The sequence below is a fragment of the Cuculus canorus genome, chromosome 2 (assembly GCF_017976375.1).
Source record: "Cuculus canorus isolate bCucCan1 chromosome 2, bCucCan1.pri, whole genome shotgun sequence".
NCBI classification, from domain to species: domain Eukaryota; kingdom Metazoa; phylum Chordata; class Aves; order Cuculiformes; family Cuculidae; genus Cuculus; species Cuculus canorus.
The window spans coordinates 37,412,076-37,437,375 of NC_071402.1; the positions used below are offsets into that span (position 1 = coordinate 37,412,076).

Sequence of the window (25,300 nt, forward strand, 5' to 3'; positions counted from 1 at the left end):
CTGCTCAGAACACCACGGCATCTGGAGCTGCAACAAGGGCAGCACAGGCTCTGCCTTAAAGGAAGGATTCCTCCACTCCTACTCAGCACTTGCCTGACACCCTCTGGATTAATGCAATTAACTGCAAGTCTCCACGTAGAAGAGAGGCAATGACCAAGTGCAATGCCTTTAGAACAAGGCCACCGTGGTGGCTTGGTTGCAATGCCTTTAGAACAAGGCCACCGTGGTGGCTTGGAGCAGGCACGTTTGCCTTTTGAGGAGACACCAATGAATGCGGGCTTGTCCAGGCATTGGGTGTGGGTCAGCCACATGCATCCCCCGGCCCTGAATGATCTAATGGGCCCAAGTGGATCCTACCGCTTTTTTTCAAGGTCTCCACAGACAGCCATATATCCAGGAGCTCTAGGTTTAGCTGTGGGGATTCACTCTCTTACTGTGTTGCACCACAGGAGTCCTGCCATGCAGCTCAGCAATGGCCATGGCCATGGCCATGGCGACTTCCGGTCATATTGACCCTGGAACGTGACTATGACTGCAGACACATGTGCTTTTTCAACCTCTTCCATGACTCGTCAGTGTGGACGTTTCAGGAACTCACTGGGCATGATTGTTCGTCTGAGTTATGCAGAGGCTTTGTGTCATACAGTTGTCCCTTCCTCCCTATGACATTGGTGCCTTCTGGTTTTGATACATGGAGGATGGTTGAAGAGACTTGTGCTAAGGTGTCATCGAAATGAATATTTAGCGGCTTTGTCATGGAGGCAGTGGTTGGACTGAGTCCTGCAGTTCCATCAATAGTGCTGCTGGTAGAGTAGAAGACCGCAGGCTTTTTGATGCATGAGGTGTCTAGGCTCCATGTTCTCACGGCTTACGCGTTACCTTCCAGCACTTAAGAGGAGGTGGAGTAGGAGAAATTTTGTCCTCTAGTCTGGTGTTTGTTGAGAGTCCAGAAGACATTAGAGCAAAATCAGATGGAGAAAAGTTGTCAGGAAAGATGGTAAACTCTTTTTGTCACTGAGTACAGTCCAGCTGAAGAAGATGACATGCAAGGATCTGGTGGGTTTTGTTGTGTTTTGTGGTCTGCATGATCTGATGGGCTGAAGGGTTAAGCAAGGTGTAGTGGTTTGGAGCTGAGGCTGTTTGAAGGAGGAGGTTGGAGCAGAGGCATCCTGCAGAGGAGTACATGAGAAAGTGTTGAATGAGTGTGTGGAGGCAAGGTCCAGAACTGGTCCCATGCTTCCTTCGATAGCTCAGCTGGTAGAGCGGAGGACTGTAGGCTCCCTTGCACGGCCATCCTTAGGTCGCTGGTTCAACTCCGGCTCGAAGGAGTGCCCTTTTGGCTCCGGCCCACACACCAGCACCTCTCATTTTCCCCTCACCACATGGCTCCCAAGCAAGGCCTGCCCAGCCTTGAACTCTTTCCATTGGAGCGGAAGACGAACAGCCAAGCAGTTTTGGGAGAACCCTGGGCAGGGCTGGTGGTCTTGAGTACTGGGGTTGTCTCTGGTCACCTATAATAGGAAAAGGAGTGTCTGGCTGTGGGTGTGAGAGCCAGGCCAGTGGGAGGCACAGGCTTTGGGTGCGTGTCAGGCTCAATGTGGGATGGGAGCCTGGGAGGTGAGAGGACCTCAGAAGGAGGCTGTGGGTTGGGGAATTAGCTCAAGTGGTAGAGCGCTCGCTTAGCATGTGAGAGGCAGCGGGATCGATGCCTGCATTCTCCAATGCTTTTCATTGCTCTTGCCTGTACACACGGCCCTTTGCCTGGCTTCCATGTCCTCTGGGAGCTGTGCCACGCCACGGTGTACCTGGGCTGCTCAGAACACCACAGCATCTGGAGCTGCAACAAGGGCAGCACAGGCTCTGCCTTGAGGGAAGAATTCCTCCACTCCTACTCAGCACTTGTCTGACACCCTCTGGATTAATGTAACTAACTTTGAGTCTCCACACAGAAGAGAGGCAATGACCAAGTGCAGTGCCTTCAAAACAAGGCCACCATGATGGCTTGGAGTAGGCATGTTTGCCCTTTGAGGGCAATGAATATGGGCTTGTCCAGAAACTGGAGAAGAGAGGGCTTTGGGGCAGGTAAGTAGCCATTTATGAGAATGCCAAGCAGGTCGTTTTAGAGTCAAGAGTTAGGCTTTTTACTGTGGTGATTGTCAGAGGAATGAGAAATAATGGCCCACAAGTGAAGCAGTACAGATTCCATTTTCCTCCCCTCAGCACAGCCAGACAGGAGAATGGTGCCCTATGGTGCCGTGCAGTCCCCCTGCTTGCAAAGTGACATGAGTTGACTGGCTGAAGCCTTCAACAAACCAACGTGATTTTGATCAGAGGGATCTTGGAGGAGGATGGTTGAATAGACTTGTGCTAAGGTGTCACCCAAAATGAATATTTAGTGGCTATGTCATGGAGGCAGAGGTTGGATTTCCTGCAGTTCCATCAATAGTGCTGCTAGTAGAGTAGAGGACCTCAGGCTTCCTTGCATGGCTGGACTTACACGTCCTCAAGGCCCTTAATGCGGTAACTAGCTTCAGTGGCCCTGTCCAGTCTTTTACTAGATCTCCACATCCAGCCATATATCCAGGAGCACTATTTAAGTTTAGTTCTGTGCATTCACTCTTTTTCTGTAACGCACCACAGGAGTCCTGCCATGCAGCTCAGCAATGGCCACAGCTATAGGGATTTCCAGTCATATTGACCCTGGAACGTGACCCTGACTGCAGACACATGTGCTTTTTCGACCTCTTCCATGACTTGTCAGTGTGGACGTTTCACTAACTCACTGGGCGTGATCCTTCATCTGAGTTATGCAGATGCTTTGTGTCATAGAGTTGTCCCTTCCCCCTATGACACTAATGCCTTCTGCTTTTGATTCTTCCTTAGTGCAAGCCACTGTGTCTGGGCGTGTCGTGGTAGGTGTGATGGGCCTGAGAGTTTGTGGACAATGTAGGTGCAAGGCATGTCTTTCTTTCTTGCTGCTGAGGAGAGTTGTGTGGGTGTGCGGGTGTGGTATGAGAGCTGAATGGTTGGATGAGTGCACAGTGAAAGCATGAGTTGTCTATGTCCCACACTTCCTTCAATAGCTCAGCTGGTAGAGCAGAGGACTGTAGGCTCCCTTGCACAGCCAACCTTAGGTTGCTGGTTCAACTCTGTCTCAAAGCACTGCCCTTTTGCCACTGGCCCACACCCTGCAACACCTCGCATTTTCCCCTGCCCACATGGTTCCCCAAGAGCTATCCAGCCTTGGGCTCTTTCCTTTGTTGGGGTAGATGAGCAGCCAAGAGAGTTTAGGGTGAACCCTGGGCAGGGATTGTGTGTGAGAGCCAGGCCAATGGGAGGCACAGGCTTTGGGTGCACGTCAGGCTCAACATGGAGTGGGAGCCAGGGAGGGGAGATGATCTCAGGAAGAGGCTGTGGGTTGGGGAATTAGCTCAAGTGGTACAGTGCTCGCTTAGCATGTGAGAGGCACCAGGATCAATGCCTGCATTCTACAATGCTTTTCAATTGCTCTTGCCTGCACATGCGGCCCTTTGCAGGAGGTCAATGTCCTCTGAGAGCTGTGGGAGCTCACATTGCACTCAGACAGCAAAGAACAGAACAGCATGAGTCATTTAAGAGGGGAACTTATTTTCTTCCTCTGTGCATGACAGACGGCAAATGTCATCTCAAGAACTATGTCCACCTTTGAGAACCTGCTTGGCATTCTCATAAATGGCTGCTTATCTGTCCCAAAGCCCTCTCTTCTCCAGTTTCTGGACAAGCCCATATTTATTGCCCTCAAAGGCATCAATAAAATGGAGTGAATTCTGTGGAGGGTCACCAAGAAACTGAGCAAATGGAGGGATTTCTATGTGAGCACGGTTGGAGGACACTGAGAACGTTCAACCATTTGAAAGAGAATTTCAAAGGGCTTACGCATGATCTTCCAGCACTTAGGAGGAGGTGAGTGAATAGGGGAAATGTTGTCCTCTTGCCTGCTGCTTGACGAGAGGGCAAAATATGTCACATCAAAATTGGATGGAGAAAAGTTGCATTTAAAGATGGGTTAGCTTCTTTTGATGCTGAGTACAGTCCAGCTGAAGAAGATGACATGCAAGGATCTGGTGGGTTTTGTTGTGTTTTGTGGTCTGCATGGGCTGATGGGCTGAAGGGTCAAGCAAGGTGTTGTGGTGTTGGAGCTGAGGCTGTTTGAAGCAGGAGGTTGGAGCAGAGGCATCCTGCAGAAGAGTAGATGAGAAAGTGTTGAATGAGTGTGTGGAGGGTGAGGTCCAGGGCTGCTCCCATGCTTCCTTCGATAGCTCAGCTGGTAGAGCGGAGGACTGTAGGCTCCCTTGCACGGCCATCCTTAGGTCGCTGGTTCAACTCCGGCTCGAAGGAGTGCCCTTTTGGCTCCGGCCCACACACCAGCACCTCTCATTTTCCCCTCACCACATGGCTCCCAAGCAAGGCCTGCCCAGCCTTGAACTCTTTCCATTGGAGCGGAAGACGAACAGCCAAGCAGTTTTGGGTGAACCCTGGTCAGGGGCTGGTGGTCTTGAATACTGAGTTTGTCCTGGGTCACCTGCATGAGGAAAAGGAGTGTCTGGCTGTGGGCGTGAGAGCCAGGCCAGTGGGAGACATAGGCTTTGGGTGTTGGTCAGGCTCAACATGGGGTGGGAGCCTGGGAGGGGAGAGGACCTCAGAAGGAGGCTGTGGGTTGCGGAATTAGCTCAAGTGGTAAAGCGCTCGCTTAGCAATGACCAAGTGCAATGCCTTTAGATCAAGGCCGCCATGGTGGCTTGGAGCACGCATGTTTGCCCTTTGAGGAAACACCAACGAATATGGGCTTGTCCAGAAACTGGAGAACAGAAGGCTTTGCAGGAGATAAACAGCAGCTTATGAGATTGCCTACCAGGCTGTTTGCGAGTCAAGAGTTAGGCTTTTATGGCCGTGATTTTCAGAAGAATGAGAAAAAATGGCCCACAAGTGAAGCAGGACAGGTTCCATTTTCCTACCCTCAACACAGCCAGGCAGGAGAAAAAGGGTACACTCTGGTGCCATGCAGTCTCCCTGCTTGCCAGATGGCTTTTTCTGCGGCATCCAGCGGCAGGACGGTGATTACTGCGGTGGGGCCCTTCCCTGAACCGGGAAAAGCCCAGGAAAACACAGCCCCAAGCGCGGCGGGCGGCGCTCGACTCATGACGCGCGGCAGCGGACGGTCCCCCGCGGTGCCTGACGGGAGGGGGCGATCCCGGCGGTTACAGCGGGAGATTTAAACCGTCCCCTGCGAGCACAGCGAAGAGGAGTGTTGTGTGTTAGTGTAACGGGGGGCGGGGCCGAGGGGGAGGGGCCGAGCGGGGCAGGGCTGGAGGCCGGCCTCCGGCCGCCGGTCATAAAGGACCATGGACCATGGTGGCCACCTGGCAGAAGATTAAAACCGCTCCGAATGTTGCAGTGAGCAGGGTAGATGTTGCCACCCAGACAGAGCCTCAGTGGGCCCATGCAGCTCCCCAGACCCTGGGCTGTAGGCAATGCCCCCCTCCTAGGCTAGCTCACGCCTCTGGCACTGGCTCCGCTTGTGGAAGCTGCCATGTAGGGGAACTACTTCCCATGGTGGCAGAGCTGAGGGAGAAGTTGAGTAGACTAAGGACGATCAGGGAATGTGAGAGGGAGATAGATCACTAGAGCAGCGCCCTCTCACAAAATCAGCAGGCTGCTGGAGTTAGTGCGGCTGAGCAACTCCCACCTGCAAACTGTAAGGTTGGGGCAACAAGAGATGGGGAATGGCAGCAAGTTGGGAGTGAGCCTGGAAGTGGGACTCCAGTAACTGAGAGATGGTGTGCTGGAGAGGACCACCAGTACATCACCTCAGAGCAAGTGGGGGCGACTGTACCTGGGGACAGTAAGGATGAAACTGGCACTGGGGAGTTAGTTATTCCGAGGACCAGTCAATCGGGAATGAACTCTATTCCCTTTATGAGGGCTGAAGGTTTGACAGCCCAGATGAAGTGCATTTACACCAATGCACGCAGCATGGGCAATAAGAAGGAGGAGTTGGAAGCCATTGTAGGGCAAGGTGACTATGATGTCATTGCCATAGTCGACGACTCGTATAACTGGAGTGCAGCCATGGCGGAGTATAAAATGTTCAGGCGGGACAGGAAGGGTAGGAGAGAAGGTGGTGTAGCCCTCTATGTTAGAGAGTGCTTTGATACCCTAGAGCTCAATTACTGTCAGGAAGGGACTGAGTGCCTGTGGGTTAAAATCAGAGGAGCCCACAAGAAGGCAGACATTGTGATGGGAGTCTGTTACAGACCACCCAGCCAAGAAGAAGCAGCTGATGAACTCTTCTATGAACAGCTGGGGATAGTCTCTAGATCGCTACCTCTTGTCCTCGTGGGAGACTTCAATCTTCCTGATATCTGCTGGAAGTACAATACAGCAGAAAGGAAGCAGTCTAGGAGATTCCTGGAGTGTGTGGAAGACAACTTCCTCACACAGCTGGTGAGTGAGCCAATAAAGGAGGGTGCCCTCCTGGACCTGCTGTTTGTGAACAGAGAAGGCCTTGTGGGGGATGTGACGGTTGGAGGATGCCTGGGACAAAGCGATCATGAGATGATAGGGTTTTCAGTGAGATGAAGAAGGGGATTAGCAAAACAGTCACATTAAACTTCCAGAGGGCAGACTTTGGACTGTTCAGAAGGCTGGTTAGCAAAGTCCCATGGGAGAAAGTCGTTAAGGGCAAGGAAGCCTACGAGGGCTGGGCACTCTTCAAAAATTAAATCCTAGCAGCTCAGGAGCAAGCCATTCCCATGTTCCAGAAAAGGAGCTGGCGGGGTTAAAAAACAGCTTGGTTGAGTAGGGAGATCTTGAGAGATCTCAAAAAGAAGAGGAATGTCTATGAGCTTTGGAAGAAGGGACAGGTGTCTTGGGTAGACTACAGGGAGGAAGTGAGATTGTGCAGGGAAAAAATCAGGAGGGCTAAGGCCCAACTAGAAATCAAACTGCCTAAGTCTGTGAAAGATAATAAAAAATCTTTCTACAAATACATTAACAAGAAAAGGAGGACTAGGGAGAATATTCAGTCCCTATTGGATGCAGAACGAACAACAGTGACAGAGGATGAAGACAAGGCTGAGGTACTTAATGCCTTCTTTGCCTCAGTCTTCAATAGTAAGGGAAATTGTTCCCCCTGTCTACAAACCCAGGAGTTAGAGGAGCAGAGTGAGGCTCCCATGATCTAGGAGGAGGTGGTTAGAGACTTGCTTGCCTAGCTAGACACCCACAAGTCTATGGGGCCAGATAGGATCCACCCAAGAGTATTAAAGGAGCTGGCGGATGTCCTTTCCAGACCCCTTTCCATCATCTTCCAGCGGTCCTGGCTGACTGGGGAAGTTCCACTGGACTGGAGGCTGGCTAATGTTGTTCCCGTCTACAGGAAGGGTTGCAGGGAGGATCCAGGGAACTACAGGCCTGTCAGTCTGACCTCAATGCTGGGGAAAGTCATGGAATGGGTGATCTTGAGTGCTATCATGAAGCACATGCAAGAGAACCGGGTGATCAGGCCCAGTCAACACAGGTTCATGAAAGGCAGATCTTGCCAAACTAAGCTGATCGCCTTCTATGACAAAGTGACTCGACTACTGGATGAGGGAAAGGCTGTGGGTGTAGCCTTCTTGGACTTCAGTAAAGCCTTTGACACAGTTTCTCACAGCATTCTGCTTCAGAAACTGTCAGACTCTGGCCTGGACAGGCGCACACTCTCCTGGGTGGAAAACTGGTTGGATGGCCAGGCCCAGAGAGTGGTGGTCAATGGAGGTAACTCCAGCTGGAGGCCAGTTACAAGTGGGGTTCCTCAGGGCTCAGTACTGAGTCCAGCTCTGTTCAATGTCTTTATCAATGACCTGGATGAAGGCATTGAGTGCACCCTTAGCAGGTTTGCAGATGACTCTAAACTGGGTGGAAGCGTGGATCTGCTGGAGGGTAGGGAGGCTCTGCAAAGGGACCTTAACAGGCTGCACCGCTGGGCTGAGACCCATGGCATGAGGTTTAACAAGGCCAAATGCCAGGTCCTGCACTTGGGGCACATGAACCCTATGCAGTGCTACAGACTAGGAGAAGTCTGGCTAGAAAGTTGCCTAGAGGAGAAGGACCTGGGGGTGTTGGTTGACAGCCGACTGAACATGAGCCAGCAGTGTGCCCAGGTGGCCAAGAAGGCCAATGGCATCTTGGCTTGTATCAGAAACAGTGTGACCAGCAGGTCCAGGGAGGTTATTCTCCCTCTGTACTCGGCACTGGTGAGACCGAACCTTGAGTACTGTGTTCAGTTCTGGGCCCCTCACCACAAGAAGGATGTTGAGGCTCTGGAGCGTGTCCAGAGAAAAGCAATGAAGCTGGTGAGGGGGCTGGAGAACAAGTCTTAGGAGTGGCTGAGAGAGCTGGGGTTGTTTAGCCTGGAGAAGAGGAGGCTGAGGGGAGACCTTATTGCTCTCTACAACTACCTGAGTGGAGGTTGGGGAGAGGAGGGAGCTGGCCTTTTCTCCCAAGTGACAGGGGACAGGACAAGGGGGAATGGCCTCAAGCTCTGCCAGGGGAGGTTCAGGCTGGACATCAGGAAAAAATTTTTCACAGAAAGCGTCACTGGGCACTGGAATAGGCCGCCTAGGGAGATGATTGAGTCACCTTCCCTGGAGGTGTTTAAGGAACGGGTGGATGAAGTGCTGAGAGGCATGGTTTAGGGAGTGTAAGAAATGGTTGGACTTGATGACCCAGTGGGTCCCTTCCAACCTAGTGATTCTATGATTCTATGAGCTGACTGTCTGAAGCCTTCAGAAAACCCAGGTGATCATTGATCTGGAGGATATTGGAGGAGGATGGTTGACGAGATATATGCTGAGCTGTCATCCAAAATGACTTCTTATCGACTCTGTCATGGAGGCAGAACTTGGATGGAGTCCTGCTGTTCCATCAACAATGTTGCTGGTAGAGTAGAAGACTGCAGGCTCCCTTGCATGCCTGGACTTACATGTCCTCCTGGCCTTTAATGCTGTAACTGGCCTGAGTGTCTCTTGCCAGTCTTTTATTAGATCTCCACATCCAGCCATACGTCCAGGAGCTCTATTTGTGTTTAGTTGTGGGTGTTCGCTCTCTTTCTGTGATGCACCACAGGAATCCTGCCATGTAGCTCAGCAACGGCTATGGCTATGGGGATGTCCATTCATATTGACCCTCAATCCTGACCCTTACAGCAGACACATGTTCTTTTTTGACCTCTTCCACGACTTGTCAGTGTGGACTTTCCAGAAACTCACTAGCTGTGAGTTGTCCTTCCTCTCCATGATGACAGGGCATTCAGCTCTGGGTGCTTGTTTGGTGTGAGCCACCATGGCTGGTTGTCTCCTGATCGTGTAGCATGGGCCATAAATTTCATAGACAATGTGGGTCAAAGTATAGTCATTCTTTATTTCTTCCTGCCAAAGAGTTTTATGTGGTTATATAGGGATGTTGTGAGAGCTGAATGGTTGTATGACTGCATGATGGAGGTGTGAGGTATCTAGGTCCCATGCTTCTTTCAACAGCTCAGCTGCTAGAGTGGAGGACTGTAGGCTCCCTTCCTATAGCCATCCTTGGGTCACTGGTTCAACTCTGGCTTGAAGGAATGCCCTTTTGCCTCTAGCCCACACCCCGCAGCACCTCTCATTTTGCCCAGCCCACAAAGCTCCCCTTCAAAGGCTGCCCATACTTCCGCTCTTTCCTTTGGAAGGGGAAGCAGCCAAGGTAAATTTGGCTAATCCTGGGCAGGGACTGGAGGTCCTTAGCACTAAAGTTGTCCTGGGTCACCTGCATGAGGAAAAGGAGTGTCTGGCTGTGGGTGTGAGAGCCAGGCCAATGGGAGACACAGGCTTTGGGTGTTGGTCAGGCTTGATGTGGGGTGGGAGCCTGGGAGAGGAGAGGACCTCAGAAGGAAGCTGTGGGTTGGGGAATTAGCTCAAGTGGTAGAGCGCTCGCTTAGCATGTGAGAGGCAGCGGGATCGATGCCCGCATTCTCCAATGCTTTTCATTGCTCTTGCCTGTACACACGGCCCTTTGCCTGGCTTCCATGTCCTCTGGGAACCGTGCCACGCCACGGTGTACCTGGGCTGCTCAGAACACCACAGCATCTGGAGCTGCAACAAGGGCAGCACAGGCTCTGCCTTAAAGGAAGGATTCTTCCACTCCTACTCAACACTTGCCTGACACCCTCTGGATTAATGCAATTAACTGCAAGTCTCCACGTAGAAGAGAGGCAATGACCAAGTGCAATACCTTTAGAACAAGGCCACCGTGGTGGCTTGGAGCAGGCACATTTGCCTTTTGAGGAGACACCAATGAATGTGGGCTTGTCCAGGCATTGGGTGTGGGTCAGCCTCGATGTGGGGTGGGAGCCAGGGCGGGGAGAGGACCTCAGGAGAAGGCTGTGAGTTGGGGAATTAGCTCAAGTGGTAGAGCGCTCGCTTAGCATGTGAGAGGCAGCGGGATCAATGCCCGCATTCTCCGATGCCTTTCAATTGCTCTTGTCTGCACACGTGGCCCTTTGCAGGAGATCAGTGTCATCTGGGAGCTGTGGGAGCTCACATTGCACTCAGACAGCAAAGAACAGAACAAGATGCCAATGTGTAACAAAACCAGCATGAGTCGTTTAACAGGGGAACTTATTTTCTTCCTCTGTGCGTGACAGATTGCAAATGTCATCTCAAGAACTATGTCCACCTTTGAGAACCCTTCTACAGAAAAGGCATCAATGAAATGGAGTGAATTCTGTGGAGGGTCACCAAGAAACTGAGCAAATGGAGGGATTTCTATGTGAGCACGGTCAGAGGACACTGGTAACGTTCAGTCATTTGAAAGAGAATTTCAAAAGGCTTACGCATGATCTTCCAGCACTTAGGAGGAGGTGAGTGAATAGGGGAAATGTTGTCCTCTTGCCTGCTGCTTGACGAGAGGGCAAAATTTGTCACATCAAAATCGGATGGAGAAAAGTTGCATTTAAAGATGGGTTAGCTCCTTTTGATGCTGAGTACAGTCCAGCTGAGGAAGATGACATGCAAGGATCTGGTGGGTTTTGTTGTGTTTTGTGGTCTGCATGATTTGATGGGCTGAAGGGTCAAGCAAGGTGTTGTGGTGTTGGAGCTGAGGCTGTTTGAAGGGGGAGGTTGGAGCAGAGGCATCCTGCTGAAGAGTACCTGGGAAAGTGTTGGATGAGTGTGTGGAGGGCGAGGTCCAAGGCTGTTCCCATGCTTCCTTCGATAGCTCAGCTGGTAGAGCGGAGGACTGTAGGCTCCCTTGCACGGCCATCCTTAGGTCGCTGGTTCAACTCCGGCTCGAAGGAGTGCCCTTTTGGCTTTGGCCCACACCCTGCAGCACCTCTCATTTTCCCCTCACCATATGGCTCCCCAGCAAGGCTTGCCCAACTCTTTCCATTGGAGCGGAAGGCGATCATCCAAGGCAGTTTTGTGTGAACCCTGGTCAAGGGCTGGTCATCCTGAGCACTGGGGTTGTCCCTGGGTCACCTGCATGAGGAAAAGGAGTGTCTGTCTGTGGGTGTGAGCGCCAGGCCAGTGGGAGGCACAGGCTTTGGGTGCGAGTCAGGCTCAATGTGGGATGGGAGCCTGGGAGGGGAGGGGACCTCAGAAGGAAGCTGTGGGTTGGGGAATTAGCTCAAGTGGTAGAGCGCTCGCTTAGCATGTGAGAGGCAGTGGGATCGATGCCCGCATTCTCCAATGCTTTTCATTGCCTGGGTTCCATGTCCTCTGGGAGCTGTGGGAGCTCACAGAGCACTCAGACAGCAAAGAGAAGGACAAGATCCCAGCGTGTTACAAGACCAACACGAGTAATTTGGTCTGTAGTAGGTGGGTCTGAAGATGCCAGCAGTGTTCAGATGGGTGAAAGCGAAGGATGGGTGAAAGCGAAGTTCTCACGGCTTACGCATTGCCTTCCAGCACTTAAGAGGAGGTGGCTGAGTAGGAGAAATTTTGTCCTCTAGTCTGGTGTTTGTTGAAAGTCCAGAAGATATTAGAGCAAAATCAGATGGAGAAAAGTTGTCAGGAAAGATGGGTAAAGTCTTTTTGTCACTGAGTACAGTCCAGCTGAAGAAGACGACAGCAAGGATCTGGTGGGTTTTGTTGTATTTTGTGGTCTGCACGATCTGATGGGCTGAAGGGTTAATCGAGGTGTTGTGGTGCTGGAGCTGAGGCTGTTTGAAGCAGGAGGTTGGAGCAGAGGCATCCTGCAGAAGAGTACATGAGAAAGTGTTGAATGAGCGTGTGGAGGCAAGGTCCAGAACTGGTCCTATGCTTCCTTCGATAGCTCAGCTGGTAGAGCGGAGGACTGTAGGCTCCCTTGCACGGCCATCCTTAGGTCGCTGGTTCAACTCCGGCTCGAAGGAGTGCCCTTTTGGCTCCGGCCCACACACCAGCACCTCTCATTTTCCCCTCACCACATCGCTCCCCAGCCTTGAACTCTTTCCATTGGAGCGGAAGACGAACAGCCAAGCAGTTTTGGGAGAACCCTGGGCAGGGGCTGGTCATCCTGAGCACTGGGGTTGTCCTGGGTCACCTATAATAGGAAAAGGAGTGTCTGGCTGTGGGCATGAGAGCCAGGCCAATGGGAGACACAGGCTTTGGGTGTTGGTCAGGCTCAACATGGGGTGGGAGCCTGGGAGGGGAGAGGACCTCAGAAGGAGGCTGTGGGTTGGGGAATTAGCTCAAGTGGTAGAGCGCTCGCTTAGCATGTGAGAGGCAGCGGGATCGATGCCCGCATTCTCCAATGCTTTTCATTGCTCTTGCCTGTACACACAGCCCTTTGCCAGGGTTCCATGTCCTCTGGGAACCGTGCCACGCCACGGTGTACCTGGGCTGCTCAGAACACCACAGCATCTGGAGCTGCAACAAGGGCAGCACAGGCTCTGCCTTAAAGGAAGCATTCCTCCGCTGCTACTCAGCACTTTTCTGGCACCCTCTGGATTAATGCAATTAACTGCAAGTCTCCACGTAGAAGAGAGGCAATGACCAAGTGCAATGCCTTTAGAACAAGGCCACCATCGTGGCTTGGAGCAGGCATGTTTGCCCTTTGAGGAGACACCAATGAATATGGGCTTCTCCGGAAACTGGAGAGGAGAGGGTTTTGGGGCAGATACCCAGCAGTTTATGAGAATGCCAAGCAGAAAGTTTTTGAGTCAAGAGTTAGACTTTTTACTGTGGCAATTGTCAGAGGGAAGAGAAACAATGGCCCACAAGTGAAGCAGGACAGGTTCCATTGTTTTACCCTCAGCAGAGCCAGGCAGGAGAAGGATTATCGTATGGTGCTGTGTCGTGTCCATGCTTGCAAGGTGGCATGAGCTGAGTGGCTGAAGCTTTCAGCAAACCAATGCCATCCTTGATTAGGGGATCTTGGAGGAACATGTCTGAAGAGACATGTGCTAAGCTGTCATCCAAAATGACTTTTTAGCATCTCTTTTACGGAAGCAGAGCTTGGACGGAGTCCTGTCATTGCATCAATAGTACTGCTGGTAGAGAAGAATACCACAGGCTCCCTTCTATTGCTGCTCTTACGAGTCCCTCAGGCCCTGAATGATCTAATGGGCCCAAGTAGATCCTACCACTTTTTTTCAAGGTCTCCACAGACAGCCATATATCCAGGAGCTCTATGTTTAGCCATGGGGATTCACACACTGTGTTGCACCACAGGAGTCCTGCGATGCAGCTCAGCAATGGCCATGGCCATGGTGATTTCCAGTCATATTGACCCTGGAACGTGACCCTGACTGCAGACACATGTACTTTTTCAACCTCTTTCATGACTCGTCAGTGTGGACGTTTCAGGAACTCACTGGGCATGGTAGTTCATCTGAGTTATGCAGAGGCTTTGTGTCATACAGTTGTCCCTTCCTCCCTATGACATTGGTGCCTTCTGGTTTTGATGCATGGAGGATGGTTGAAGAGACTTGTGCTAAGGTGTCATCGAAATGAATATTTAGCGGCTTTGTCATGGAGGCAGTGGTTGGACTGAGTCCTGCAGTTCCATCAATAGTGCTGCTGGTAGAGTAGAAGACCGCAGGCTTTTTGATGCATGAGGTGTCCATGCCCCACTCTTCCTTAGGATCCCTTGCACGGCCATCCTTAGGTCGCTGGTTCAACTCCGGCTCGAAGGAGTGCCCTTTTGGCTCTGGCCCACACACCAGCACCTCTCATTTTCTCCTCACCATATGGCTCCCCAGCAAGGCCTGCCCAGCCTTGAGCTCTTTCCAGTGGAGCAGAAGGCGATCATCCAAGGCAGTTTTGGGTGAACCCTGGGCAGGGGCTGGTCATCCTGAGCACTGGGGTTGTCCTGGGTCACCTGCATGACGAAAAGGAGTGTCTGTCTGTGGGTGTGAGCGCCAGGCCAGTGGGAGGCACAGGCTTTGGGTGCGAGTCAGGCTCAATGTGGGGTGGGAGCCAGGGCGGGGAGAGGACCTCAGGAGAAGGCTGTGAGTTGGGGAATTAGCTCAAGTGGTAGAGTGCTCGCTTAGCATGTGAGAGGCAGTGGGATCAATGCCCGCATTCTCCGATGCCTTTCAATTGCTCTTGTCTGCACACGTGGCCCTTTGCAGGAGATCAGTGTCATCTGGGAGCTGTGGGAGCTCACATTGCACTCAGACAGCAAAGAACAGAACAAGATGCCAATGTGTGACAAAACCAGCATGAGTTGTTTAACAGGGGAACTTATTTTCTTCCTCTGTGCGTGACAGACGGCAAATGTCATCTCAAGAACTATGTCCACCTTTGAGAACCCTTCTACAGAAAAGGCATCAATGAAATGGAGTGAATTCTGTGGAAGGCCACCAAGAAGCTGAGCGAATGCAGGGATTTCTATGTGAGCACGGTCGGAGGACACTGGTAACGTTCAGTCATTTGAAAGAGAATTTCAAAAGGCTTACGCATGATCTACCAGCACTTAGGAGGAGGTGAGTGAATAGGGGAAATGTTGTCCTCTTGCCTGCTGCTTGACGAGAGGGCAAAATATGTCACATCAAAATTGGATGGAGAAAAGTTTCATTTAAAGATGGGTTAGCTCCTTTTGATGCTGAGTACAGTCCAGCTGAGGAAGATGACATGCAAGGATCTGGTGGGTTTTGTTGTGTTTTGTGGTCTGCATGATCTGATGGGCTGAAGGGTCAAGCAAGGTGTTGTGGTGTTGGAGCTGAGGCTGTTTGAAGGAGGAGGTTGGAGCAGAGGCATCCTGCAGAAGAGTACCTGGGAAAGTGTTGGATGAGTGTGTGGAGGGCGAGGTCCAGAGCTGTTCCCATGCTTCCTTCGATAGCTCAGCTGGTAGAGCGGAGGACTGTAGGCTCCCTTGCACGGCCATCCTTAGGTCGCTGGTTCAACTCCGGCTCGAAGGAGTGCCCTTTTGGCTCCGGCCCACGCCCTGCAGCACCTCTCATTTTCCCCTCACCACATGGCTCCCAAGCAAGGCTTGCCCAACTCTTTCCATTGGAGCAGAAGGCGATCATCCAAGGCAGTTTTGGGTGAACTCTGGCCAAGGGCTGGTCATCCTGAGCACTGGGGTTGTCCTGGGTCACCTGCATGAGGAAAAGGAGTGTCTGTCTGTGGGTGTGAGAGCCAGGCCAGTGGGAGGCACAGGCTTTGGGTGTGGGTCAGGCTCGGTGTGGAGTGGGAGCCTGGGAGGGGAGAGGACCTCAGAAGGAAGCTGTGTGTTGGGGAATTAGCTCAAGTGGTAGAGCGCTCGCTTAGCATGTGAGAGGCAGCGGGATCGATGCCCGCATTCTCCAATGCTTTTCATTGCCTGGGTTTCATGTCCTCTGGTAGCTGTGGGAGTTCTCAGAGCACTCAAGCAGCAAAGAGCAGGACAAGATCCCAGCGTGTCACAAGACCAACACGAGTAATTTGGTCTGTAGTAGGAAGGTTTGAGGATGCCAGCAGTGTTCGGATGGGTGAAAGCGAAGTTCTCACGGCTTACGCATTACCTTCCAGCACTTAAGAGGAGGTGGCTGAGTAGGAGAAATTTTGTCCTCTAGTCTGGTGTTTGTTGAGAGTCCAGAAGACATTAGAGCAAAATCAGATGGAGAAAAGTTGTCAGGAAAGATGGGTAAAGTCTTTTTGTCACTGAGTACAGTCCAGCCGAAGAAGACGACAGCAAGGATCTGGTGGGTTTTGTTGTGTTTTGTGGTCTGCACGATCTGATGGGCTGGAGGGTTAATCAAGGTGTTGTGGTGTTGGAGCTGAGGCTGTTTGAAGCAGGAGGTTGGAGCAGAGGCATCCTGCAGAAGAGTAGATGAGAAAGTGTTGAATGAGCGTGTGGAGGCAAGGTCCAGAACTGGTCCTATGCTTCCTTCGATAGCTCAGCTGGTAGAGCGGAGGACTGTAGGCTCCCTTGCACGGCCATCCTTAGGTCGCTGGTTCAACTCCGGCTCGAAGGAGTGCCCTTTTGGCTCCGGCCCACACACCAGCACCTCTCATTTTCCCCTCACCACATGGCTCCAGAGCAAGGCCTGCCCAGCATTGAACTCTTTCCATTGGAGCGGAAGATGAACAGCCAAGCAGTTTTGGGAGAACCCTGGGCAGGGGCTGGTCATCGTGAGCACTGGGGTTGTCCTGGGTCACCTATAATAGGAAAAGGAGTGTCTGGCTGTGGGCGTGAGAGCCAGGCCAATGGGAGACAGAGGCTTTGGGTGCGCGTCAGGCTCGATGTGAGGTGGGAGCCTGGGAGGGGAGAGGACCTCAGAAGGAGGCTGTGGGTTGGGGAATTAGCTCAAGTGGTAGAGCGCTCGCTTAGCATGTGAGAGGCAGCGGGATCGATGCCCGCATTCTCCAATGCTTTTCATTGCTCTTGCCTGTACACACGATCCTTTGCCTGGCTTCCATGTCCTCTGGGAACCGTGCCACACCACGGTGTACCTGGGCTGCTCAGAACACCACAGCATCTGGAGCTGCAACAAGGGCAGCACAGGCTCTGCCTTGAGGGAAGAATTCCTCCACTCTTACTCAGCACATGTCTGACACCCTCTGGATTAATGTTACTGACTTTGAGTCTCCATGTAGAAGAGAGACAATGACCAAGTGCAGTGCCTTCAGAACAAGGCTGCCGTGATGGCTTGGAGCAGGCATGTTTGCCCTTTGAGGAGACGCCAATAAATCTGGGCTGGTCCAGAGACTGGGAAACATAGGTGTTTACAGGGGATAAACAGCAGTTTATACAAATGCCTAGCATGCGGGTTTTAATTCCATAGTTGCGCTTTTTCCTGTCAGAGTTTGTTAGAGGAATGAGAAGCAATGGCCCACAAGTGTATCAGGACAGGTTCCATTCTTTTACCCTCAGCACAGCCAGGCAGGAGAAGAAGGGTACACTCTGGTGCTGTGCATTCTCCGTGCTTGCAAGTTGGCATGAGCTGACTGGCTGAAGCCTTCAGCAAACCAATGCCATCCTTGATCAGGGGGATCTTGGAGGAGCATGTCTGAAGAGACATGTGCTGAGGTGTCATCCAAGATGGCTTTTTATCGGCTCTGTCATGGAGGCAGAACTTGGATGGAGTCCTGCCATTGCATCAATAGTACTGCTGGTAGTGCAGAAGACCGCCGGCTCCGTTCCATGGCTGCTGTTACACATCCTCCAGACCCTTAATGCTGTAAGAGCCTGAGTGGCCCTGACCACATTTTTGCATGAACTTCAGAGCCACCCTTGTTTCAAGAAGCTCTCTGTTTAGTTGTAGGTGTTCACTCTGTCTGTGTTGCACCACAGGAGTCCTGCCATGCAGCTCAGCAATGGCCATGGCCATGGTGATTTCCAGTCATATTGACCCTGGAACGTGACCCTGACTGCAGACACATGTGCTTTTTCGACCTCTTCCATGACTTGTCAGTGTGGACGTTTCAGGAACTCACTGGGCGTGATCCTTCATCTGAGTTATGCAGATGCTTTGTGTCATAGAGTTGTCCCTTCCCCCTATGACACTAATGCCTTCTGCTTTTGATTTTTCCTTAGTGCAAGCCACCGTGTCTGGGCGTGTCGTGGTAGGTGTGATGGGCCTGAGAGTTTGTGGACAATGTAGGTGCAAGGCATGTCTTTCTTTCTTGCTGCTGAGGAGAGTTGTGTGGGTGTGCGGGTGTGGTATGAGAGCTGAATGGCTGGATGAGTGCATGATGAAAGCATGAGGTGTCCAGGTCCCATGCTTCCTTCGATAGCTCAGCTGGTAGAGCGGAGGACTGTAGGCTCCCTTGCACGGCCATCCTTAGGTCGCTGGTTCAACTCCAGCTCAAAGGAGTGCCCTTTTGCCTCCGGCCCACACACCAGCACCTCATTTTGGCCCTGCCCCTATGGCTCCCCACCAAGGGCTGCCCAGCCTTGGGCCCTTTCCTTTGGAGAGGAAGACAATCATCCAAGGCAGTTTAGGGTGAACCCTGGGCAGGGTCTAGTGGTCCTGAGCACTGGGGTTGTTCTGGGTCACCTGCATGATGAAAAGGAGAGTCTGCCTCTGGATGTGAGAGCCAGGCCAATGGGAGACACAGGCTTTGGGTGTGGGTCAGGCTCGATGTGGAGTGGGAGCCTGGGAGGGGAGAGGACCTCAAGGAGAGGCTGGGGGTTGGGGAATTAGCTCAAGTTGTAAAGCACTCGCTTAGCACGTGATGGGTAGTGGGATCAGTGCCTGCATTCTGCAATGCTTTTCATTCCCCTGGACATCATGCACAGCCCTTTAGCTTACTCCTCAGTGTATTCCCAGAGACTGAGAGCATCCTAGGTTCCATCCTGAGAAGCACTGGCCAATTTCTCAGGCATAGGTAAGCGCTTATCTGTCTGTTTGCAAGTCATGATATGACGTGAACACTTTCTAATGGAAATTTTGAGTCTATCTTACTTAATCTTATTCATTTTCTGAAGAAGCATAAGATATACAATATCTCTCTGCATGTTACTTCAATGTCAGGCTGGAAATCATGTCTAAGTGCAGTTTAATTTATTATGCTAAAAAAAAAAGAAAACATTTCTAATGATTTTTTTGTAGGATTTTGAACATAAGCAAACCTTTGAAAATCTGCTGATTAGAAGCTGGTTAGCTTAACTCCTTTATAAATTAAAGTTTGCCAAACTCCAAATAGAATCACAAAGATGTACCTCTGTCATGTTTATTAAAAAGTAAATTTTGCCCTGGGCTGTGGTGTTATGATTAATACTGAGTTAATTAATAATGGCAGAAAACTCAGAATCAGGTATTGCTGGTTTTATACTTTGTACTAGGGAATACCAGTTCAGCAGCAGATTTTTGGATTATCATAAATTAAAAGATAATTAAAGCGTATCTATGAGACTGACTCATCATTTTATCTTGCAGATATTTACAGCTACTCCATTAACGATGAATCCCTCTGACATTTCCACTTTAGTCATAAGCAGCCTTTTTTTTACTATAATTACTAATAAAGATGGATAAAGCACCACTGTCAGTTTTACCATAGATCACTTTGTAAATCATCCTTCTTCGTGTTCAGCATTAAATATAGTTAATTCCATTCTACATTCCTCCATGACAACTCTCTACTTTGGGGATTAAAGAAGGTTTCTTTCCATAAATTTAAATGTAAAACCAACAGGAAAACATGAGGTTTGATACAGAAGATGGTTTCTGCAGCCAGGCTATACTGCAGGGACACAGAAGGTGCAAGTCATGAGTAAATTTGATACTGTAGTAAGTTTATCCTCGAGTGGTATAGTTATGCAAGACAACAGAATCATGAGATGTCAATAGTTTTCCTTCCATTCTGTGAAGAGTTTGAACATTCAGTACTTCTCCCCCCTCCATTAAATATATGTGTTTAGGAACAGAAAGATTGAGAGATACCATTTGTTCAAAAACACAGACAAGAGTCCCAACAAAAGTCAAACTAAACAATGATGCAAGTAGGTCTATTTCATAACCTCTTTTTCAGTTCAAATATATTCTTGCATTTCATAGAAAAAGCAAGCTGTGTTAAAGTTCAACTGGTAATACAGTGCAACCAACAACACCCATAATGATGCTGTAATAGAAGTTTTACTGTATTTATTAAACCTGCAAGTACACATCTAGCATATTTCAGTGTCAGGGACATCTTTTTCACACATGATATTTAAAGTTATTTCTCTTTTGATAGCAGCAGAACAGATTTAGAAGGAAAATGACCCATAAAATCTTCAAGTCTTACTTCTAGTTCTTGTTACATTTCAACAATAAAATATTGAGAATGTCGAGAAGTTTTGTTTGAGTAAAACTTACCTTAAAATCCTCTCTTCTTTTTCAATACAGAATCTATCATTTCCTGTCCCAATGTGTTCTGGCAGCTGGTTACGCTCACTGTTATAACCATGTACCTCTTTTTCAGGCCAAATTGCTTTTAAATTCAAAGCACTGGTTTTGGTTTTGCTTGCAAAAGTGAAGCACTCTCTCACACTTAGCATTTTCCCCTGCCAAACATGTTACACAATATGATCAAATAATCTACCGGTCTTCTTTACAACAAAATAAACTGATCAAACTCTTTATGTCTCTTACTCTGGTTCTTGAATTGTTATTACAGTGCTTTTCTGCATTTGCTTTGCTTTTCAACACACTTCAGGAAAACATGTTAACACAAGAACTGGGTGCAGGATTCAAAGACTGCACCGGCATAGTCTGCATTATTTAATGCTAACAGCCTGACCTCTCATTCAGCCGGTTTAAAACATTTTAGATGAAGTACACAGACCACTTGTTAGATAGAATTAACAGATAGATTCACATCACTTTTGATATTTTTCAGGCTCACAGTGCAAATAAAAAAATTCTAACAATGAATGTCTACAGTACGGGTTACTTGAAATGTTTTACCATCATAATCGTGCCAGACACACAAGCATTTTTAGGTATGTTGCAAAGCACATTTTACTTACCTGTAGGACCTCTTAATCTCACCATATGTTGCTCCCTTCTCTAAGGCCAGGATTTCATATAAAGCTTCCCCTGATGTTGACAAAGTACGTTGCCTTTGTTCAGCCATGTTAACATCGCATTACCAAAGCTGCTAATGTAGAACAGAATATAAAATATCAGGGACTGCAAGTATATAGGGATGATATTTCTTATTGCTCATTTTAATAGATTTTATTTAGGTAGAAAGAGGTTAAAAATACATGAAAGTGAAACTAGAATAAAATGTCCTCTAAATTATGCTCAGTCCTTTAAGATATTTTAAAATTATTTGAGAAAATGGAAAAGCAAAAACCAAAGAACTGAAGCTTTTGTATTAGTTATCACTGTTCATATTAAAGGCTTGAGATTTCTCTCAGTGACACGAATGGTTGAATTTCCTACAGCATTAATGCACATAGTATTTCCAGTAGTTTTATATGTGTTTGTTTACATCTATCTTTTCCCAAGTCTTAGAAGAATAATTCTGCCATTTGTTAAGGCTATTGTCTTTGCGCAGTGTGGTAAGAGATTTGTACCTTTGAGTATAACCTAACACATCTCAACGGTGAATTTTTGCTTTCTCAACACAAACACTCAGATTCAGCCTAACCAATTTTTGAGGGATTAAGCTTGAAGTTTAGTCAAACTCCTTATATTGTCAACAGACAGAGATGCATACTCGGAGGACAACTGACTGAGGAGTTTCTCCCTTTTACGTCTACAGTAAAGAGTGCTCAGGATATCTGTGTTCCCAACTCATGTGCCTGAGGACAGGCGGAATGAATCTGGAACAAGGCAATGAGACTAGATAACAAGAATTGACCTCAATATTATAAATGTAACCATTTACTGCAAAATTATGCACAGGGAAATACTGTATTTGATTAGAGACACAAGATTTGGGCTGAATTCACAAGCTTGTGATAGATTTAACAAGGTTCTCTTACAGAATAGTGCAAACAAAAGCTAAGCACAGGATGACAGGTTTAGTTCACTTCAGATCTGTCGTTCATTCCTTCTTTCATTACAGAGGCAAAGCAGACAAACAAGTGATTCTCCGCTGAGTGCCTCTACGACCTCCTTAGAGTTCATAGGCCATCCTTTTGGATTTAAAGAATCAAACATTTTTAAAGCAAACCTAGCTAATGCTAGGCAATGACATGAAGAAACTCATATAAAACATAATTTAAAACACCAGGTATAGATACCTATCATTAATAAGAGAAAGCTCCATCTCTTTGATGTCATACTTGCCACAACAAAATTGTCACCACAACCTCTTTATTTCTTCGTATGTTGCACCCTTTTCCAGATGCTGAGAAGTGATCACAGAAAAAACATAAGCCACAGTGATAAGAAAAATTTCTGACAACCTGTTTTGTTAGGTAAGGCTACTCACTGTGCTACTTCACCCTTCTCATTGCCGAGCTAGAAACACTATCTTGCCATTATTCATACATTATTTACTAGGCCACATTTTGGTTCAGAACCAGCCATGTGACACTTTTAAGCTCTTCAGCATTGTTCAATACAGAAAAGAAAATCAAATATCACTTAAGTACACATATAAATATAAATATAATAAACTGAGTAATTCTGACCCATAGTATCTGATTTCAAAATGACCTAAATTTATTCATGTTTACTTCAATGTTTTCTTCTTCTAATAATCTAACACACAATTCAGGGTTTTGTGATCTGCTGAAAAAGAATTCCATACTTTTAAGTGTCGTACACAAGCCACCAACTAAATGGACTGAACTCTCATTTTTAAATTAATAATTAAATTATATACAAGCTTATAGATATTACTTTACTTTAGCACCTTCAGTAGTTGCAATGCTACTTGTTAATAATGAGAGTGTATTTGATGTCATCCTAGGATCTATCCTGATCACACTGGAATCATGTAAGACACATCAAGCCTGGTAATGCACAAGATAATAGTGGGAAGTCCTGTGAAGTAACAGGTATATGGCATTATTTAATCTTTTTGTTACATATTGCTGATTAACTACATTGCAACCCTGAAGAATAAAACAAAAATTAAAGTTCTGATGGATTTTATTCTGAAGAACTAAAAAATCATCTAGTTTGTATCTTTTCAGAAAATAATTTTAATAACCCAGTTAGCTACGGAAATTTAAACTCACTAGCCTAAAGTAGTGATTATTCACCTTGAAGGTCTAGTTATCCAAATTTATGTTTTATTTATTTAAAGCAGTCCTATAAAATACTAGAAGTACAATGAGATGACACTTTTCTAGAAAAAGTTATACTCTCTTTATTAAAGAAGGTGTAACAGTTACGATTTGTACTATTCCTGATGGCTGAAATTACACTAGAATCCTACTTTCAAGCTACATATTTTTGTTCCAGTCGAATAGTCAAGAAAATATTGTTTTCTTCCCTTAATGACAGTAAAATATATTAAAAGACAATTCAAATTCTGATAACAATTGCACATTTCCTCAGAGGATGGGAACTTTTTAAGCATACATTTTATACTACCCAGGATTAACTATCTTATGCAGAAGCTGTAAAATACGTGGTTTTTTCTACCATGCTTATCATTCATTTGGATTTGCACTGAAAAAGAAGGCAAAAGTGATTCAAGAACATACCTGCTTCAAAACGGGTGTGATGGACACAGTCTGGCATGTATAAACTCACAACTTTATCTGTTCAGTATCTTGATGTCTTTATGCCAATATAATCCAAAAAGAAATAAGCAAGTGCCACCAGAAGCCCTGTTCCACGGAAAGCAGCTGCTGCTTTTCATCCTTCACAATCAAGGTTAAACAGGTCAGTGGAGTCTGATTACTCTTTTTGTTTGTTTGTCCAGTATCCAATTGGTTGTCTCTCAGGAAGACCTCTGAAAGAACAAATAAAACTTTAATAGTCCTAAAGGCTGATATATCTGAGAGTTAATGACACCAAAAAATATGGGACACACATATACTTGGGTTTTTTTCTGTGTTTTACTCCTGATGGGGTCTTCAGTTTGCCTTTTCTTCCCACACGAATGTATTACATTTCTTTAAGGGTATAGTCTTGCTGAAAACCTCGCTTCTTTGAGATCAGCCATGGCTTAGGTCTACTATATAATCTCTTCCAGAACACAATTAACTGAAGAAGTCCTTTTAGGACTTCTCCCAAGTTCCTGTAAAGTTTTACATCAAAACAGAAGAGGTAGGGCATACTCTTATTGTGATGGAGCTTCTCCTTTAACTTATATAACGAAAAAGTCTGAAGAGCCATTCTTTTCCATTTGGAATAGAGAGGACTGTAAATACCAGAGACTTGAAAAAACAATTGGGCTTGATATGTCATCCTTGAAACTAAATAATTCATCCTTTGAACTCAAAAAGTTCATTTCCCAGTTCATTCCTCAATTCCAAATAATCTGGTTTTGTGGTGGATTGACCTTGCTCCTCCCTCCCCCCCCATCCTACCCCCACCCCGTCACTCTCTCACACTCACTCTTCAACAGAACAAATGGAGAAAATAAGATTAAAAGCTAATGGATCAAGATAAAGATTGGGATATCACTTACCAATTACCGTAACAGGCAAAACAAGATCAACTCGAGGAAAATCAATTTACTTTGTTGCCAAAGAGAAAATATTTTGATGGTGAGAAACAAAGACAAAATTCAAAACACCACCTTCCCCTCACCAGCCTGTTTCCAGGCTCAATTTCTCTTTCATTTCCAAACCCTCTTCCCCTCACCAGCACATGGGGAATAGAGGGGAATAGGCCACATCTTGTCAGGAGAGCCTGCTGCTGCGTGAGCTCCTCTCCGTGGACCAAGGTTCCTTCAGGAAATATCCATCTTCTCTACCCTGAGGTGGATGGACTGTAGTGTGGACATGTGCTCTAATGTGGCTCTCTCCATGGGCAGCAGGGGAATTTCTGCTTCGGCATCTGGAGGATCTCCTCCTTCTTCTCTGACTTTGCCCCTGACCTCCTTCCACAGGGGCCTTCCTACAGCCCTTGCTACCTAAATCTTGCCTTGGACACCTTATGTAGAATAATGGGCTGCAAATGGATTCATGGAGCCCCATAACCCAGTAAAGTCTGCTTGGGCAAGAGTTAACGAGTTTGTGTTTGGATTTGATTGCAATACTGGAATTATAAATCAGTATTTTTTTTTAAAAAAAGAACAAGTGTAATTAATTACACTTACATAGAAACATTGTTTATAAGAAGAACGTAGCTGTGACAACTGATCAAAAAAAATTAAGTGGATGCTTTTTAATGTGAAGCATATGATATTAATATTTCCCTTAGTCTTAAGCATATTCTTTAATTTGAAACATTCCATCAAACTTCAGCTTTGTACAGGGACAAGGCAACAGCACAGTC

At 47.8% G+C, this 25,300-nt stretch overlaps 1 protein-coding gene and 11 non-coding genes across 12 annotated transcripts in view; 11 read left to right on the top strand and 1 right to left on the bottom strand.

Annotated features, from left to right (window-relative positions):
- DNAJC5B (DnaJ heat shock protein family (Hsp40) member C5 beta) overlaps nt 1-23,643 on the bottom strand; it is a 41,334-nt gene extending 17,691 nt beyond the window's left edge. Inside the window, exons 1-2 of the mRNA XM_009570882.2 lie at nt 23,557-23,643; nt 20,914-21,044 (exon numbers count right to left, since the gene is read on the bottom strand). Of these exons, the coding sequence (XP_009569177.2) occupies nt 20,914-21,020 (107 nt within the window). The 5' untranslated portion in view covers nt 21,021-21,044; nt 23,557-23,643. The remainder of the gene's footprint in view (nt 1-20,913; nt 21,045-23,556) is intronic.
- Nucleotides 1,240-1,328, top strand: TRNAY-GUA (transfer RNA tyrosine (anticodon GUA)). The gene is given in 2 exon segments: nt 1,240-1,276; nt 1,293-1,328. It is a non-coding gene; the product is annotated as a tRNA-Tyr (tRNA).
- TRNAY-GUA (transfer RNA tyrosine (anticodon GUA)) lies at nt 4,289-4,377 on the top strand. Its single transcript is given in 2 exon segments — nt 4,289-4,325; nt 4,342-4,377. It is a non-coding gene; the product is annotated as a tRNA-Tyr (tRNA).
- TRNAA-AGC (transfer RNA alanine (anticodon AGC)) lies at nt 9,957-10,029 on the top strand. Its single transcript has one exon. It is a non-coding gene; the product is annotated as a tRNA-Ala (tRNA).
- On the top strand, nt 11,259-11,347 carry TRNAY-GUA (transfer RNA tyrosine (anticodon GUA)). Its single transcript is given in 2 exon segments — nt 11,259-11,295; nt 11,312-11,347. It is a non-coding gene; the product is annotated as a tRNA-Tyr (tRNA).
- On the top strand, nt 12,315-12,403 carry TRNAY-GUA (transfer RNA tyrosine (anticodon GUA)). The gene is given in 2 exon segments: nt 12,315-12,351; nt 12,368-12,403. It is a non-coding gene; the product is annotated as a tRNA-Tyr (tRNA).
- TRNAA-AGC (transfer RNA alanine (anticodon AGC)) lies at nt 12,711-12,783 on the top strand. Its single transcript has one exon. It is a non-coding gene; the product is annotated as a tRNA-Ala (tRNA).
- Nucleotides 15,306-15,394, top strand: TRNAY-GUA (transfer RNA tyrosine (anticodon GUA)). The gene is given in 2 exon segments: nt 15,306-15,342; nt 15,359-15,394. It is a non-coding gene; the product is annotated as a tRNA-Tyr (tRNA).
- On the top strand, nt 15,712-15,784 carry TRNAA-AGC (transfer RNA alanine (anticodon AGC)). Its single transcript has one exon. It is a non-coding gene; the product is annotated as a tRNA-Ala (tRNA).
- TRNAY-GUA (transfer RNA tyrosine (anticodon GUA)) lies at nt 16,344-16,432 on the top strand. The gene is given in 2 exon segments: nt 16,344-16,380; nt 16,397-16,432. It is a non-coding gene; the product is annotated as a tRNA-Tyr (tRNA).
- TRNAA-AGC (transfer RNA alanine (anticodon AGC)) lies at nt 16,754-16,826 on the top strand. Its single transcript has one exon. It is a non-coding gene; the product is annotated as a tRNA-Ala (tRNA).
- On the top strand, nt 18,185-18,273 carry TRNAY-GUA (transfer RNA tyrosine (anticodon GUA)). The gene is given in 2 exon segments: nt 18,185-18,221; nt 18,238-18,273. It is a non-coding gene; the product is annotated as a tRNA-Tyr (tRNA).
- Nucleotides 23,644-25,300: the final 1,657 nt, after the last annotated feature.